Raw genomic sequence first — 17,195 nt, forward strand, 5'->3', positions numbered from 1 at the left:
CCACCTCAAGAAATGGATTTGGTGACAGGCTCGGCACACTCAAATAGTGTAGGCAGTTACTGAGTCGGAGGAGCTAAAGGGGCTACTGAAACTTGATACGCAAAAAACATCTGGGTCAGATGGTTTAGACCAAGTGTCAAAGTCAAATGGACGGAGGGCCAAATAAAAAATCAGCTACAAGACGAGGGCCGGACTGTTCGAATGTTCATTGAAAAATTTTAAATGACGCATATAGTCTAGTGAACCTAATTGAACCTACTGAAAACCTAACAAATATATTACAATATGATCAGATAAATAAAGCAATATTTTCTTATGGCTCTGTCAGTAATCTTTAATTTTCAACAGACACAAAAGACAAATTTCCTTTATATAAATATCCCATAACATGAACATTAAATGAAAGAAACCGGTATTCAAGGCACCATCAGTAGACTATATTTTCTATTTTAGCAAAAGTGGGCTAAATTTGCTTCAAAGAAAAACAATAATAGCAATTTTCTATCATCCACTCAACTGAAATATTTTAAAATATAATTGGATTGAAATACAAAAAAATAAAGTGCAAAAATCTATTAATCCAAAACAACACTTTGTTTAAGGAGAAGTAACATGCAGTGAAAACAAATATTAAATTTTAACTTTTAAACTTGAACTGAGTAAAAACTCTAAATATGTGAGGTGAAGCACACATCACATGCCCTAACAGGGCTGACCCTTAATTTGTGAAGGCAGTGAAAGCGTGCCTTCAGGAGGCCAAAGGTCATTTCAGCTCTGGCCCTGGTCCTGGCATGGGCATGGTTGTAGGCCTGCTGTGCTTCCTGGGGGGTCTGTGAAAGGTGTCAGGAGAAAAGGCTGGCAGCCATACCCCCCTGTCTCCCAGCAACACACCAGAGAATTCACCTGTCAACACAAAATCTCATCATTACTACCTCATAAACACAGTGATATTCTTGACACAGCCATGATGGTTATAAATAGGGTTGTGTGTGGCTTACCTTGTGATAGGCACTGATAGATTTCAGAGGCATCCGAAAGATTCTGGAGTCATGGACTGAGCCAGGCCATTTTGCCACAACATTGCTGATCACACAGTCAGCATTGCAGACCATCTGAAATCATAAGATGAGGAATATTACACCAATCAATGCACATCACTGGCAATGCAGAGTGTTCGTCAATGGACAATATCAAAAAGTTATGTTCACCTGAACATTAATGCTGTGAAAGGATTTTACCTATTCACAAAATCGCGCCTCATGGGCACCTGAGGGGGCTTTTATCCATGTGTGTGCAGTCCACTGCACCAATGACATTGGGGAAACCTGTCACACAAAGTAATGAGTATCCTACTATGTGTTAACAGTTGTCCTGTAATTTGTAGATCCTCTTACCTGCAATCCTATAGAACTCCTCTTTGATGTCACAGAGTCTTCTGTGGCCAGGGAAGGAGATGAAGACATCTGCTAATGCTTTGATAGCCAGACACACACTCCTTATTGTGCGGCAAATTGTGGCCTTGTTCAGCTGTTCTGCATCCCCCACTGAGTACAGGAAGGCTCCACTAGCAAAAGCGCAAGGCCACACAAACCATTTGCTCCACACTCAGTGCATGGCTCCGTGCAGTGCGCTTTAATCCTGGGACCCAGTAGTCTGCATAGATACCTGATGCCATCTGCAGAAAACCTGTATCTTTCATATAGATGGTCATCAGGGAAGGCCAGTGGGTCCAACCGGTCCCCTGAAGACCCTTTCTCGCCTGAAGGCTCTCCCTCAGCACAAGTGCTTCTTCATCCACCACATCTCACACGAATGGGCATGCCATTGTCAGAGCAGAAAGGAACACACAATTTTGGGCCTTCACTTTATAGGCTAGTGGCCACACCTGGTGCTGGGGGGTGGGCAAAAGAGGGCGATGCCTTATAACGATGACTTGGTTGTACTGATTGCTGGGAAAATAAAAAAAACCTTAGAAAGATGCCACCGTCCTGTGTGTCACACATACTAACTGGAAATAATTCACAATAAGAGCTCATATGTCATGGCTCACTTGACTTTACGAGAATATACCTAATTTTATTTTGAGCTGTGTCATCTTCTTGGAGCTGGGGAGGAAAAAGAAAAATAATGATTAATACATTTGTGTTACAGTTAGCATACAGTGTACATTGAAGGCATATCTCACCTCCCTCTCAAGTTTTTTTATTTCAAGGTCCAGTTTCCTAATTGTCCCTCTTTTTTATTTCGGACTCCAGTGCAAGATTTTCCATCTTTTTCTTCTTGTACTGAATGTCTATGTCTGCCAGTTCTATTTGGCGCCGGAGGTGGTTGCCATACAACTTTCTGATAGCTTGTGAGCTCTGTGAACACAATACAATTAGCGCAGCTGGAATTTGGCAGGATGTGGTGTCCTTTTATTAATACGCACTATGTTGCCAGGCTGGTTTTCCCACTGTATAGCATCTGGGTCCTGTAAAAGAAATTAGATTTTTTGATTTTGATGAGGACTCCTCACCATTGTAGAGTAAATAGTACTTTCACAGTCTTAACATGATACCTCATGCCTTCTGAGATCCAGAGAGATGGTCTCCTCCTCATCATCGTCTCCATCATGTGCTGTTGCTGCTGCACTGGGGCCTTCACCCTATCACATTTAATCGGATTCATATTGAAGCTAGTAGACAAGACATGCCAGGCCTACAGTATGCCTTTGATGGAGTACTCACTGGATCAGCATCGTCTGGTGCTTGTGCTGGTGGCTCTAACAGGAACACAGTGCTGCCAGGCACTGCAAGGCAATAGGTAAACCAAAGTCAGACAGTCCAAATTGATTCAATATGAATGTGGTTGTATCCCATGTAGAGATGGAAGGACAAACCTTGAATGAAGCGGGTGGCATCTTGGGAGGAACCTATGCTCGTCTCTTTCCCCCCAGGGATCCCCTCTAAGACGGGCCTGCCTTTATTTAGCTCCAAGGCCATGTCCTCTGCTGGGGTAAGGTCAGCCTTTGGTGACCCACCACCCCGTGCCTTGTCTGTGGGTATTCTTTTTCACTGCTAAAACAGTACAGCCAATGTGTGAGCAGGCACCTTCTGGGTACAATATATGCTTGTGCTTTGTTAAATATTAGTCAGGGACCATACCATTCTGCAGAATGTTCTTGTATTTGATTTTGACCTGCTGCCATGTCCGTTTTGGCCCGTTCATGTTTAATCTACACACACACACACACACACATTTAATGGAGTCACACTGCAAAAATATACTTGGTATTTTTGTCTTGTTTTCAGTAAAAATATCAAAAAAATTTATCATAGCTTTATACAGTGTGATGGAGTTACTTTACACAATTTCACTCATATCTGCAGTGCATTTCAATTAAAAATTTAACAGTTTCATAATTACAGTACAACTGCATTTTTGGAGATGTGAATTAAATATTTGAATTGTAATTGTGATGTTTCAGCGGAGCGGTGAGTGTGTAATTGTGCACTACTTACGCATTCAGGCGGTCTGCAATACTTTGCCACGCTTTTTCTCTTTGCTTTATCACTGTGGCGGTGTTGCCTTTCTTCTTAATTATATATTTTACCTCCTCGTATGCCTCCATGAGGATTTGTGCTTCCGACGGGGAAAAGTACGCGGCTCTAGTTGCCATGGTAAATCAGTTAATCTGTGATCTGTGGCGGGGTCTATTTGAGTGAGCCGTGAGCGCGCACCTATCCAGGATTGGTTTCACCTGGCTTAATGAATCCGTGTCTGCTCATCCTGGCTTGGTCTTTGTGCAACCAATTAAGCCTGGACGCACATGTTTTGGCTTCATTGAGCTCAGCTGAGTCATTTATCCCGGATGTCTTAATTCTACTTTTGTGCAACAGGCCCCAGGAGGCCTTTTGGTAGGCTGTCATTGTAAATAAGAATTTGTTCTTAACTCACTTACCTAGTTAAATCAAATAAAACATTAATATCCTTGCTTCAAGTCCTAAGCTACAGGCAGGTACATTTGAGTATGTCATTTTATAGGCAAAAAAATGAAAAAAAGGGTCCGCTGTTTAAAAATGAACCTGAATCTAGAAAATGAATGATGTCGCTTCTGCACACTGTAGACTCCACTCTGCAGCAATCTTCCAGTCGATGCACACAGCCATTGGTTGACGCATGCAACATTATGATGAAAGTCGGGAACCGAATCTCATAGGTGAAAGATATTGTTATGGGTGTAAGATGGCACAGTGATGCCACCTGTTGGTAAATGTTCATTACTGCAACTCTTGTGTTTTACCGGGGTGCTTGAGATACCCGGATGTGTTGTGAGGTACTGAACAAGACTGGTTACTCGCATCAATGCCTCTGTCTCGTCATTCAACATTCAAACAGATATGTTCATTTGGCTCCCTGGTTTGCATGCTGCTGCTGCTACTGCTTTAGAAGCGCAAAACAATTATATGCAGATAATATTAAATATTTATATAAAGAGGGTGAATCCTCACTGGGGAGAAGGCGCGAAGCTGATTTTTGTAGTGCTGTAAAAAGAGGTCTAATTTGTCCAGGAAAAAAATATATTTGAAGGCGCATTTCATGATCTGACATAATGGTAGCCTACTTTTTGCGCTTTACATTGGAGATAAAACCATAAGAATAAAGTATTTTGAAAGAAGAGCCGTTTCCGAGCCAAATGAGCCGGCGTTTTATTAATAGTCCATGATTTAATTAAAATTGAATACATACCACTTTATAATAAGATCAAATACACATCTCTTATGAACTTTGGAATACCTTTGTTTCACTTTACTAATTCTTAAGTGAACAAATAGAAATGCATCAAGTTTTACCTGAAGTGTAAGATTAGCTACACGAAGCGTCATCCATGTATTTATTCAAAATAGAATATAAAAACTCTCGATACTCGATTGCTGTGGCCTACGTGACTGAACGTAATAACGTCAGTCAAAGCGGAAGTGGCTGCTAAAGATGGTAGCTGACAGTCGTGCTACTTATGTAGCTTTCAAGCGATATGTTATTCTCTTAATAAACAAAATACAATATCCACAGGTCAACTTTGTTTTGACGTAAAGGATCATTAGCTGAAACTGAAGAGATATGTGTAGCTAGCTATCTACCTTTTAAACGTGGGGGGAAAAAACGGTGGGCAGACGCTTGGTAGCTACCTAACGTTAGCTGTTTTCTACAAGGTACCTGGTAAGTTGGCAACTTATGTTCTATAACCGGATGTTTTTGTGCACCTATGAACGACGTAGCTGGGTTTTCAGCGTTCATATGATACCAATTCCAGTTTTGTGACGCGCAAATAAACCCGGCAGTGTGACTGTCACAAACATTGTTGTTACTAACTAGTCCTTGGTGAATTTAGCTTTACACGTTAGCTAGCCAGATAATACGCCGTTGCAACAATGAGTGGGTCATATCAACCATAGTTTTATTTTCATGTCGATGCCTTTTAAACGACGTTGTGAAATGTCGCAAGCAGTTGATTTGGTTGCGGCAATATTGACGTGCCATGGGTGTTGCCAACTATTTTTAAGGAAGATTAGCTGGAGTACTACCGTATACACATAAAACCTAGCGGTCAAACAATGAATGTTTTTTTTTTCACCATTCCCTTTCCCATAAAGGGATTTTTAGAAACACTTAAAACAAGGGCTTTGTTTCTTGTAGGCGTACCCTGGCGTGACATTTTGATAACCGTGTAAATCTATTTAGGACATGATGATTTATCAATATATTCTGCTCTATTTACTCTTAATTTCAAATAATTCGTATCAAAGTAAATATGCAGGACTACAAGTCCCTGCAAGCTAACTTCATGTCATAACTAGCTGACACCTGTGCTAACAGGTATTGTGTCAATTTAAAATGTGCACAAGACAGCTCACAAAATTGTCAATTTAAAGAAATTACAATTGATTAATTACTACATTTAGCTAGCATTAGTTAATCCAGATATTCTTACTTTTGCATCAATTCGGCAGGCTCGTCCAGATCACCATGGCATTTATAGTTCCTTATGATAGCCACATTAGCAGCTAACTAGCATTACATTTTAGGGGGTAAATACAGGCGACGATGTTGATAAGTCACCGTGTCCTAGAAAGATTTACACTGTTATCAAAACGTCACGCCAGGGTAAGTCTACACAAAACACAACCCTTATTTGAAGTGGTTCTAAAATCCCCTGGGGGAAAAATGAGTGGTACCATTTCCCTGTGTCAACTAGGCTTTCTGGGTATTATGACTCGTAGTCATAAAACCCGGAAATGGTTTAATATTTTTTCACCATGAATTTGTGCGTTTTAGAACTACTTTGTGTCGTTTTACCCTGGCGTGACGTTTTATAACCTCACAAATCTAATGGACGAAGTCACTTGTATCAATAATTAGCATTGCTAATTTTGAGAGCAAATTGAGCCTAATATTTTAATCAAATTCACCTTTCCCTAAGATAATTACAAGGCTATCAAAGCTCATGCCAAGTTGAGCCTACACCAAACACACATTTACTTTTTATTTTTTATTCACCATGTGAAAACTGAATGGCGGAAAAACTATTGGAGCCATTTCTGTGTTTTTATGGTTATTATAACGTGTCAACTGTGCCAGACTATTGGCTCCTTGATTAGTCGCTAGATGACGTTTTAACGTTGCCGCGGTGACGTCTCAGAACCAATTTGCCTTATTGTTGCACAATTGCGTAGCGTTTTCTACCTCCGTTCCATGTGTTCTTTTCTGCTTCTCCAGCTCTCGTTTGCGGCAGAATTGAGTGTGAGAACTCGCTAAATGCTATCCAAACCATAGAAATCTTCAAAGGCAGCCTGAAATGTAGCTGGATTTGTCGCTAGCACCGTTTTCCAATAAAAGTAAACTGGAGGGTTCTGAAAACTCCCTAAATGAAGCCACGTAGTCGTTACATTTCGCTACGGTAGGCAAATCATTGCGACATGTAATGGAAGCGGCAGATATAGGATTTGTTCAGCCCAGGTGGATTTGTCTTTTGCCTAACTTTATTTATGACAAATGATGGTGAATAATTGATGATTGCCGTATACATTTAAAGGTACATGGGGCATCGTGATGTCATCGTTTAACTATAAGCTCCACTCCACATTTTTCATTCTAACTAATAAAACATTTTCTTTACAGGATAAGTAATTGTCCTGACTTTCAAGAATATCTGAATTGCTTTGCCTGGCTTTTTTCTGATTGGCTGGATGTAAGTTTCACCATCCAATTATTTCAGATCTATGGGAGTGCATTCTATCCATGCTGGCTTTCTCTGGGGCTACCTGAGACATCAAACAGATAGGTGTGAGTAGGGCTGTTACGGTGACGTATTACTGCCAGAGGCCACACCGGACACACTGAACTCTGTACCGAGGCAGGTAGTCATCCGAGAAACCCGAGGCTATTGAGTCCATGTGACAGAGTCGAAAGTCAGGTCGATGAAGACGGCTGCACAGTACTGTCTTTTATCGAGCTTCTCCAAGGTCTGATGAACCTGCTGAGGTCATTTAGTAATCTGCAAGATTTGCTAGCAGTTTGGGTCAAGGGTGCCTTTGGATGACTGCGGCACTCAATCATGGGGATCTCAAGACGATATGAAAGAGAGGTTGAACAGGCTGGTAATAGGGGTTGCGACAATGGCGGCAGATAGTTTCTCGAAATGTCGAAAAGCCCAGCTGATTTGTAAAGCTCTAATCAAACAGGCTTCAGGCTGCGGGCGGAGCTGTTGGCCGAGGTTGGGTACCCAGGCGGAAGGGCATGGCCATTTCTTTTATACTGATGGAACCGTGTTACCTAGCCTTCAAACAGGTGCTCATTAATACAGTGTAACGAGTTGGAGGACACTTCTGCCTGAAGAAGCCTCTTAAATAACGGTTTACAGGTCTGTTCGATGCTAGCCAGAAGGATGTTTTTGTTTGTAGGTGACCAAGGCTGTATCTTCTTTTCCACCATAATTTGCAAATAAATTCATTAAAAATGACCAGGCATCCTCAACTGGCGGGATGATTTTCTGGAGGTCGATTTTCACAGCGCAGAAGTGTTTTTCTTCTCATGATATGTCTCCGTGGCGGATAGTTGAAGTGCTGAGACCTATGTATTTGGAGGGACATTACTCATCTTTTAAGTGGGAGAACTTGCACATGATGATTTGAGTGAGATTGAGGGCTGACTAAATACTTTAGCATATCCCAGTTTAGGTCACCTAACCAAACTCTGAAGCTAGATGACATGTTTTTCACCTGCCCATGAGAGACTTATTTCTGGAAGGGTAATTTTAATGGTCCTGTTTCTAAATCAAATGACATTATTTCACACATGTACTTAGGTAGTTCTATCTTGACGTAAGACCTGAACATTAAATCAATAATCAGGGTTGATAGGTGACAATATAAAGCCTATCAGGCTTCTGATGTTGACATGCATGCGTTTTATCGCTTGTGGGTGGGGACATGATGTACCTTATCACAATGCGGCTAAAGGCTATCGGCCATCGTTTGGTGTAGAGCTCAGTTTCTGGGCATGGTAGCCATTGGACTCTGGAGCAGTGGAAACACGTTCTCTGGATGCTGCTGGTCATTTAGTAATCTATCTTCACCATCTGGCAGTCCAATCTAATCCGACGATAACAAGAGGTGCCATTAATGACTCTGGGATTTTTTCTTCTCATTTGTCTGCAGGTGCCTATGGAAGACTATCATCTTTTAAGTGGGAGAACAGTGCTGACTAAATACTTTGGGGCTGTTTTCACCTGGTTCGGGCACATTTCACACATGTATTAGTTCATTAAATCAGCTGAAGGATAATCCTATGATGCGTTATCGCTACAGCAATCGGCCATCGTGGAGCTCACTTTGAAGAATCTATTTAAATATTTGGACTGACTCTGGGTTTGTGCCAGGAGAATAAGTGGTCTGGGGCTGTTTTCATTTTTTGTTGGAAATTACTACAGCATGGACTTTTCCATACTTTTTGTGTTATGATTCATATTTTTATTCTACAATGTAGAAAATAGTAAAAAGAAAGAACAAATAAAAACCTTTTTTTGTCAACTTTTTGAGTATATGCCCGTAAAATCTTGATATTGTATATATTGTCAGTCGTCTTTTAAATAACTCTGGTGGATCAACCCCTCCCGGTCTTGACGTAATCTCTCCAACACGTGTAAAGCAACTACTGGAGGTGGATGATTTACATTTGATATTTCAGTCATTTAGTAGATGCTCTTATCCAGAGCGATTTACAGCAGTGAGTGGATACAATTTTCGTGCGGGTTGCAAGCACCATGCTTTACCAACTGAGCCACAAAACCTCCTGAGTTCCCTTGAATATTTTTCAGGAGAGGATGCCACAGGCAGTAGTTCATGAATACCCCTTTATAATTGAATTGTGTAAAATGACACATTTCCAAAGGGTTCAAAATAAAGCCTTTTCCCTGCTCAGTTCTATGTTTCTCATACTCTGTGCTGCTAGCGGGTCCGTTGCCAGGGAAGCTAACGTTGCTACTAGCGGGTCCGTTGCCAGGGAAGCTAACGTTGCTACTAGCGGGTCCGTTGCCAGGGAAGCTAGCGTTGCTGCTAGCGGGTCCGTTGCCATGGGAAGCTGACGTTGCTACTAGCGGGTCCGTTGCCAGGGAAGCTAACGTTGCTACTAGCTAACGTTAGCTGGCGAACGGTTCTTGTGGACTAGGAGACTAACGTTAATAATGAAAACATTACATAAACATACAGACTAAGGAAATACTGCTCTCTTACAAAGGGGCCTTGAACACTCACTTACCTTTGACATGAGGAATCTAAATGTATTAAACAAGTCCCTTCGTTGTGTAGTCGACAAACTTGGCAATTCTTCTTAATTGTCATTTTGCGATGCCACCAAAAAATTCCAACCAAATATCTGAATCTCACAAATAGTGGCAGCCTCTTGTGGCTGATCATGATCTAGGATCAGCCTACACCTAGATATACAGTAGTTGCATTAGGTGATTTTTTTTTTTTTTTTTACCTTTATTTTACTAGGCAAGTCAGTTAAGAACAAATTCTTATTTTCAATGACGGCCTAGGAACAGTGGGTTCAGTGTCGTTCTGCCTGTTCAAGGGCAGAGCGACCAACCTTGTCAGCTCGGGGATTTGAACTTGCAGCCTTTCGGTTTACTGTCACGCCTAACCACTGGGCTACCCTGGCCCTCTTTTGCTAAACTTGCAACACTAGGCTACCCTGCCGCCCTCTTTTTAGTTACTAGTCCAACGCCCTAACCACTAGGCTACCCTGCCGCCTCTTTTGATTTTACTAGTCAATGCTGGTAAATGTCGTAAATAATCATATTACACTGTCAATACTGTGTTGTGATGTATCATTCTTCTATTACAGGTGAATGGACTTCCTGCTCTCTTCTTCTTCTACAGGTCATCTAAAGTGTATGGACTTCCCCTGCTCTCTTCTTCTTCTACAGGTCATCTAAAAGTGTATGGACTTCCTGTCTTCTTCTTCTACTACAGGTCATCTAAAGTGTATGGACTTCCTGCTCTCTTCTTCTACTGTCATCTAAAGTGTATGGACTTCCTGGCTTCTACTTCATCTAAAGTGTATGGACTTCCTGCTCTCTTCTTCTACTACAGGTCATCTAAAGTGTATGGACTTCCTGCTGTCTTCTTCTACTACAGGTCATCTAAAGTGTATGGACTTCCTGCTCTCTTCTTCTACTACAGGTCATCTAAAGTGTATGAACTTCCTGCTGTCTTGCCATTGACTGCATTGTCATTGTTCCACCAGCAGGACAACATGAGTGAAGAGAAGGAGGCATTGTTGGATGAAATCGAACAGAGTTTATTTACTCTAACTAAGGACAATATACTATACCTGTGATGACGCTGTGGAATAGATGGCTCCCAAGTTAGGGAAGAACCATCGCTCGTTGCGCCGTAAAATCATGGAGGAAATGTGGGAACGCAGATTCAGTCAAATCGGAGGAGCAGGGAATGTCTTGGTTACTCCGACTGAAAGATGACATCAGAAAGATGCATAAAGAATCTACTGTGGCACCCATGAGTCCCAGCCAGTCTGAGTGATGACGATGCTACAACCTGCGGTGAGGAATGGGACAAGGATTGGTTTCCTAGCAACGGGCTGGAGGCGGAGTCATCTCAGAGAGGCATACCCCAGGCAGAGGGAGAGTGGTGTGAGTACATCCCAGTCGGAAAGTATTTCTGATTCTCAACAGTCTGTCTTGGATTCTTCTTGATTCAGAATCCTTCTATACTGTACAGACATTGGAGGAGAAGATCTGGGGTTCTCCTCCTTGGACTTTCTCCTCCAATGCTTTTTGAGGAGGCAGAATAGCCCGATTGAGGAATCAAGGAAAGGAAATAATCAAGGAAAGACTTGAGAGATTTCAAAATGGAAAAAACAGCAGTGGACACCTTCTCTGAGTCAAGATTACGCTCAGTGCTAAAATGCCAGCCGAGATCTAGCTCAATTAAAAATGTCCGCCTATGCAACATGAGCCTAATAAAACCAGTTCTGTAGTCTGTGCAGTAGACTTAATACATTATCACAGCATATTGGCTATGTTTGGCCTGCCAATATTGTTATTCTCAGGCCATATTATATTTCAGAACTTGAGCTCTGATAAAATGGATCAGTTGATGTATTTACTTGCGAGGCACAGCTGAGCATAAATTTAAATAATGTGCTTTTTTATATTACTTGACTGATGGTACCGGCATGGTTATCGTTGGCATGGTGACCACTTCTTTAAATACAGGAGTGCAAGGCTTTATCGTTGGCATGGTGACCACTTCTTTAAATAAACAGGAGTGCAAGGCTTTATCGTTGGCATGGTGACCACTTCTTTAAATACAGGAGTGCAAGGCTTTATCGTTGGCATGGTGACCACTTCTTTAAATAAACAGGAGTGCAAGGCTTTATCGTTGGCATGGTGACCACTTCTTTAAATAAATAGGAGTGCAAGGCTTTATCGTTGGCATGGTGACCACTTCTTTACAGGGAGGAGTGTTTCCCTCCCTGCTTCATCTAGTCTCTATTTCTGTCTCTATTTTTTGGGATTTCCAGGACAAGCCACCTTCCTCCCTCCAGTCCCTGGGTTGTACCTCTCCCAGGAGTGCCTTACTGCGGGGTCTGAAGAGGGCGTCTGTGTGGCTGGACGACTGCAGGACAACACCCGGGCTGAGTGGAACTATGAGAGGAGGAGATGAGGAGGAAGAGGGAGATTTGACTGATCAAAGTAAGTAGGAGGCTTTAGTGGTGTGTTAATGTGTTAATAATGTGGTCTGGGGGATTAAGGGGTGTGTTAATGTGTTAATAATGTGGTCTGGGGTTTAAGGGGTGTGTTGGTGCATTAATAATGTGGTCTGGGGGATTAAGGGGTGTGTTGGTGCATTAATAATGTGGTCTGGGGGTTTAGGGGTGTGTTGGTGCATTAATAATGTGGTCTGGGGGGTTTAAGGTTGTGTTGGTGTTAATAATGTGGTCTGGGGGATTAAGGGTGTGTTGGTGCATTAATAATGTGGTCTGGGGGATTAAGGGGTGTGTTGGTGCATTAATAATGTGGTCTGTGGGGATTAAGGGGTGTGTTGGTGCATTAATAATGTGGTCTGGGGATTAAGGGGTGTGTTGGGCATTTAATGTGGTCTGGGGATTAAAGGGTGTGTTGGTGCATTAATAATGTGGTCTAAGGGTGTGTTGGTTTAATGTGGTCTGGGGGATTAGGGTGTGTTGGTGCATTAATAATGTGGTCTGGGGTTTAATGGGGTGTGTTGGTGCATTAATAATGTGGTCTGGGGGATTAAGGGGTGTGTTGGTGCATTAATAATGTGGTCTGGGGTTTAAGGGTGTGTTGGTGCATTAATAATGTGGTCTGGGGTTTAAGGGTGTGTTTGTGCATTAATAATGTGGTCTGGGGTTTAAGGGTGTGTTGGTGCATTAATAATGTGGTCTGTGTTAATGGGTTTAAGGGGTGTGTTGGTGCATTAATAATGTGGTCTGGGGTTTAAGGGGTGTGTTGGTGCATTAATAATGTGGTCTGGGGGTTTGGGTGGATGTGTTAATAATGTGGTCTGGGGGGGTGTGTTGGTGCATTAATAATGTGGTCTGGGGGTTTAAGGGGTGTGTTGGTGCATTAATAATGTGGTCTGGGGGTTTAAAGGGGTGTGTTGGTGCATTAATAATGTGGTCTGGGGAGTTTAAGGGGTGTGTTTGGTGCATTAATAATGTGGTCTGGGGTTTAAGGGGTGTGTTGGTGCATTAATAATGTGGTCTGGGGGATTAAGGGGTGTGTTAATGTGTTAATAATGTGGTCTGGGGGATTAAGGGGTGTGTTGGTGCATTAATAATGTGGTCTGGGGGTTTAAGGGGTGTGTTGGTGCATTAATAATGTGGTCTGGGGTTTAAGGGGTGTGTTGGTGCATTAATAATGTGGTCTGGGGATTAAGGGTGTGTTGGTGCATTAATAATGTGGTCTGGGATTAAGGGGTGTGTTGGTGCATTAATAATGGTCTGGGGTTTAAGGGGGTGTGTTGGTGCATTAATAATGTGGTCTGGGGGATTAAGGGGTGTGTTGGTGCATTAATAATGTGGTCTGGGGTTTAAGGGGTGTGTTGGTGCATTAATAATGTGGTCTGGGGGTTTAAGGGGTGTGTTGGTGCATTAATAATGTGGTCTGGGGGTTTAAGGGGTGTGTTGGTGCATTAATAATGTGGTCTGGGGGTTTAAGGGGTGTGTTAATGTGTTAATAATGTGGTCTGGGGTTTAAGGGGTGTGTTGGTGCATTAATAATGTGGTCTGGGGGTTTAAGGGGTGTGTTGGTGCATTAATAATGTGGTCTGGGGGTTTAAGGGGTGTGTTGGTGCATTAATAATGTGGTCTGTTGGAGGAAGTAATATTGTTTTGACAACACAGCTGTGTGATTCATCTTCTCTAGGACTGATAGTTTATGATGAAGACTTACACTGTATTCACTGTTTTATAAATTGTTTTGTTTACACAGGAGAGAGACATGACTATCCTGGATCCTCTGGGGCACCTCAACAACATCCTGACGCTGACAAGGCAGAGAAAAGTCTCTCCAGATCAGAACACCTCGAGAAACATGAATGGAGACCCACAGGGATGAAACCTCACCGCTGCTCTGACTGTGGGAAGAGTTGCAGATCTTCATCAGCACTAAAAAAACACCAGACAATCCATACAGGAGAGAAACCTTATAGCTGTTCCCAGTGTAGGAAGAGTTTTGCTCAGTTACAAGAACTGAAAGTACACCAGAGAACACACACAGGAGAGAAGCCTTATAACTGTGATCAATGTGGAAAGAGTTTTTGTTATTCAAGCCAGTTTAAAGTACACCTGCAGAGACACACAGGCGAGAAGCCTTATAGCTGTTCAGACTGTGAGATAAGCGTTTGTACCTCAAGTCAACTGTTATTGCACAAGCGAACCCACACAGAAGAGAAGCCTTACAGCTGCTTACTGTGTGAGAAAAGATTTTCGTCAAAATATAGTCTGAAATTACACCAGAGGGTCCACACTGGAGAAACAAATTATGGCTGTGATCAGTGTGAGGAGAGTTTCTCCTCGTCGGCAGACCTCAGAACTCACCAGAGAATCCACACCGGAGGGAAACCTCACCTCTGCTCCCAGTGCGGGAAGCGCTTCCGCCAACAGTCTGGCTTGAAAAGCCATGAGAGGATTCACACAGGAGAGAAACCTTTCCAGTGCTCCCACTGTGGGAAGACATTCAGCCACAGGGCCACGTTTAAGGCACACCAGCGGACTCACACCGGAGAGAAGCCTTACCAATGCTCCCTGTGCAGGAGGAGTTTCTCCCAAATGGGCCACCTGAAAGTACACCAACAGACGCATGCTAAAGTGAGGTCTCACCTCTGCCCACAGTGTGGTAAGGGATACTACTCTCTAGACATCTACAATGCACACATGAGAACACACAACGGGGAGAAGACTCACCACTGTGCCGACTGTACCAAGAACTTCCTCACCCTGACTCAGCTCAAAACACACAGGCGAACACACACAGGAGAGAAACCGTACGTCTGCGACCAGTGTGGGAAGAGCTTTGCCGAATCGGGAAGCCTGACTCTACACCAGCGCTCGCACACCGGGAAAAACCTTACCACTGCTCTGAGTGCGGGAAGAGCTTTGCGCGCTCGGGGCACTGAAGAAGCACCAGCTTACACACACTGGGGAGAAGCCTTACAGCTGTGGTCAGTGTGGGAAGAGGTTTCCCAGGTCAGATACTCTGGCTACACACATGAGAACACATACAGGAGAGAAGCCCTATAGGTGTGATCCATGTGGTGAGAGGTTCTCCTATCATAGGTGCCTGGTGAAACACATGAAAACACATGTAGGAGATACACCAGCCCTCGAGCGACCGATCACCCTAGGCCTCGGGGTTGAATGACCTATCCATCAACCAATCACACCAGGGTAGGGTAAAATGGAAATGTCTTACAGATTTAAATATGAACAGCATGGTAGCAATTGAAAGAAAAAATGTTGAGCACACAACAGTTCACCTGACACAAGACTGAATCCAAACATTACTGTTGATTTGATATTTTTCTGTACTTTAGGCCACATTGATAACATGTTACTGAACAGCCATTGCGTTCCAATTTCAACCTGTATTCGGGTGTGAGTGTAAAGCGTTAATGGCATATAATAACATTAGTAGTTTTATTATTCTATATTGGTATTAATATGGGTTCGTTGCTGAGTGTTGTAACATGGTGCCAATTTCAAGGCTATATTTCTTGAATTGATTTCAGAATGTGTTGACCCTGATTTGTTAGATTACTCCCCCCCCCAGCATTTACAAGCTGAATTGTTATGTTGTTGACTTGTTTATACATTTAGGACGTTTCTAAAAATCTGTTTTATACCAGGTTCTAACATGCATCATTTTGTCCTGATCTGGTCCCACATTCTGATTGTGACCACATTTTAAGACCGGGTGTAGACAATTAAAGGACACGTTGCGATCAGATCTTCCTGCCTACCCCCGGAGGTATTCAGGCACACATTGTGCAGATGCATCTGGACAGATGGTTGCTGATAATGGGCCTCTGTACGCCTATGTAGATAATCCATACAAAATTAGCTGTTTCCAGCTACAATAGTAATTTACAACATTAACCATGTCTACACTGTATTCATGATGAATGTGATGTTATTTTAACGGACAAAATGTGATTTTGCTTCTAAAACAAGGACATTTATTTCTAAGTGACCCCAACCTTTTGAACGGTAGTATATGTTTATATATAAAGCTACAGTCGTAGTCCCAAATGGAACCCTATTCACTAGGACATATAAAGCTACAGTCATAGTCCCAAATGGAAACCCTTTTATATAAAGCTACAGTCGTAGTCCCAAATGGAACCCTGTTCTCTAGGACATATAAAGCTACAGTCAGTCATAGTCCCAAATGGAATCCTCTTCTCTAGGACATATATATATAAAGCTACAGTCATAGTCTCAAACGGAACCCTATTCACTAGGACATATAAAGCTACAGTCATAGTCCCAAATGGAACCCTATTCACTAGGACATATATATAAAGCTACAGTCATAGTCCCAAATAGAACCCTATTCACTAGGACATATAAAGCTACAGTCGTAGTCCCAAATAGAACCCTATTCCCTGGGACATATATATAAAGCTACAGTCGTAGTCCCAAATGGAACCCTGTTCTCTAGGACATATAAAGCTACAGTCAGTCATAGTCCCAAATGGAACCCTCTTCTCTAGGACATATATATATATATATATATATATATATATATATATATATATATATATAAAGCTACAGTCATAGTCCCAAATAGAACCATCTTCTCTAGGACATATATATATAAAGCTACAGTCATAGTCCCAAATAGAACCCTATTCACTAGGACATATATATAAAGCTACAGTCATAGTCCCAAATAGAACCCTATTCACTAGGACATATATATAAAGCTACAGTCATAGTCCCAAATAGAACCCTATTTACTAGGACATATAAAGCTACAGTCGTAGTCCCAAATAGAACCCTATTTACTAGGACATATAAAGCTACAGTCGTAGTCCCAAATAGAATCCTATTCCCTGGGACATATATATAAAGCTACAGTCGTAGTCCCAAATGGAACCCTATTC

The 17,195-nt window shown here is 42.2% G+C and overlaps 1 protein-coding gene and 2 long non-coding RNA genes across 3 annotated transcripts; 1 reads left to right on the plus strand and 2 right to left on the minus strand.

Annotated features, from left to right (window-relative positions):
• Window positions 1-698: 698 nt before the first annotated feature.
• LOC135567656 (uncharacterized) lies at window positions 699-1,977 on the minus strand. Its single transcript, XR_010462383.1, has 3 exons — window positions 1,395-1,977; window positions 999-1,112; window positions 699-903 (listed from the first exon to the last, which is right to left on the minus strand). It is a non-coding gene; the product is annotated as an uncharacterized LOC135567656 (long non-coding RNA).
• Window positions 1,978-2,562: 585 nt separating this feature from the next.
• On the minus strand, window positions 2,563-4,002 carry LOC135567655 (uncharacterized). The gene is made up of 5 exons (XR_010462382.1): window positions 3,501-4,002; window positions 3,144-3,214; window positions 2,879-3,056; window positions 2,727-2,788; window positions 2,563-2,644 (listed from the first exon to the last, which is right to left on the minus strand). It is a non-coding gene; the product is annotated as an uncharacterized LOC135567655 (long non-coding RNA).
• A 7,506-nt stretch (window positions 4,003-11,508) lies between these two features.
• On the plus strand, window positions 11,509-15,330 carry LOC135567657 (zinc finger protein 883-like). Its single transcript, XM_065014959.1, has 2 exons — window positions 11,509-12,259; window positions 14,021-15,330. Exons 1-2 carry the CDS (start codon window positions 12,001-12,003, stop codon window positions 15,328-15,330), a joined length of 1,569 nt encoding a protein of 522 aa, XP_064871031.1. The 5' UTR covers window positions 11,509-12,000.
• Window positions 15,331-17,195: the final 1,865 nt, after the last annotated feature.

This window comes from Oncorhynchus nerka, unplaced genomic scaffold (genome assembly GCF_034236695.1).
Source record: "Oncorhynchus nerka isolate Pitt River unplaced genomic scaffold, Oner_Uvic_2.0 unplaced_scaffold_1878, whole genome shotgun sequence".
NCBI classification, from domain to species: Eukaryota; Metazoa; Chordata; class Actinopteri; order Salmoniformes; family Salmonidae; genus Oncorhynchus; species Oncorhynchus nerka.

Bases quoted from the DNA above. Each gene is read 5' to 3' on its own strand.
- LOC135567657 (XM_065014959.1), top strand. From the start codon at position 12,001: ATGGTGACCACTTCTTTACAGGGAGGAGTGTTTCCCTCCCTGCTTCAT. The intron at 12,260-14,020 runs GTAAGTAGGAGG...TTGTTTACACAG, and splicing joins GGGAGATTTGACTGATCAAA to GAGAGAGACATGACTATCCT.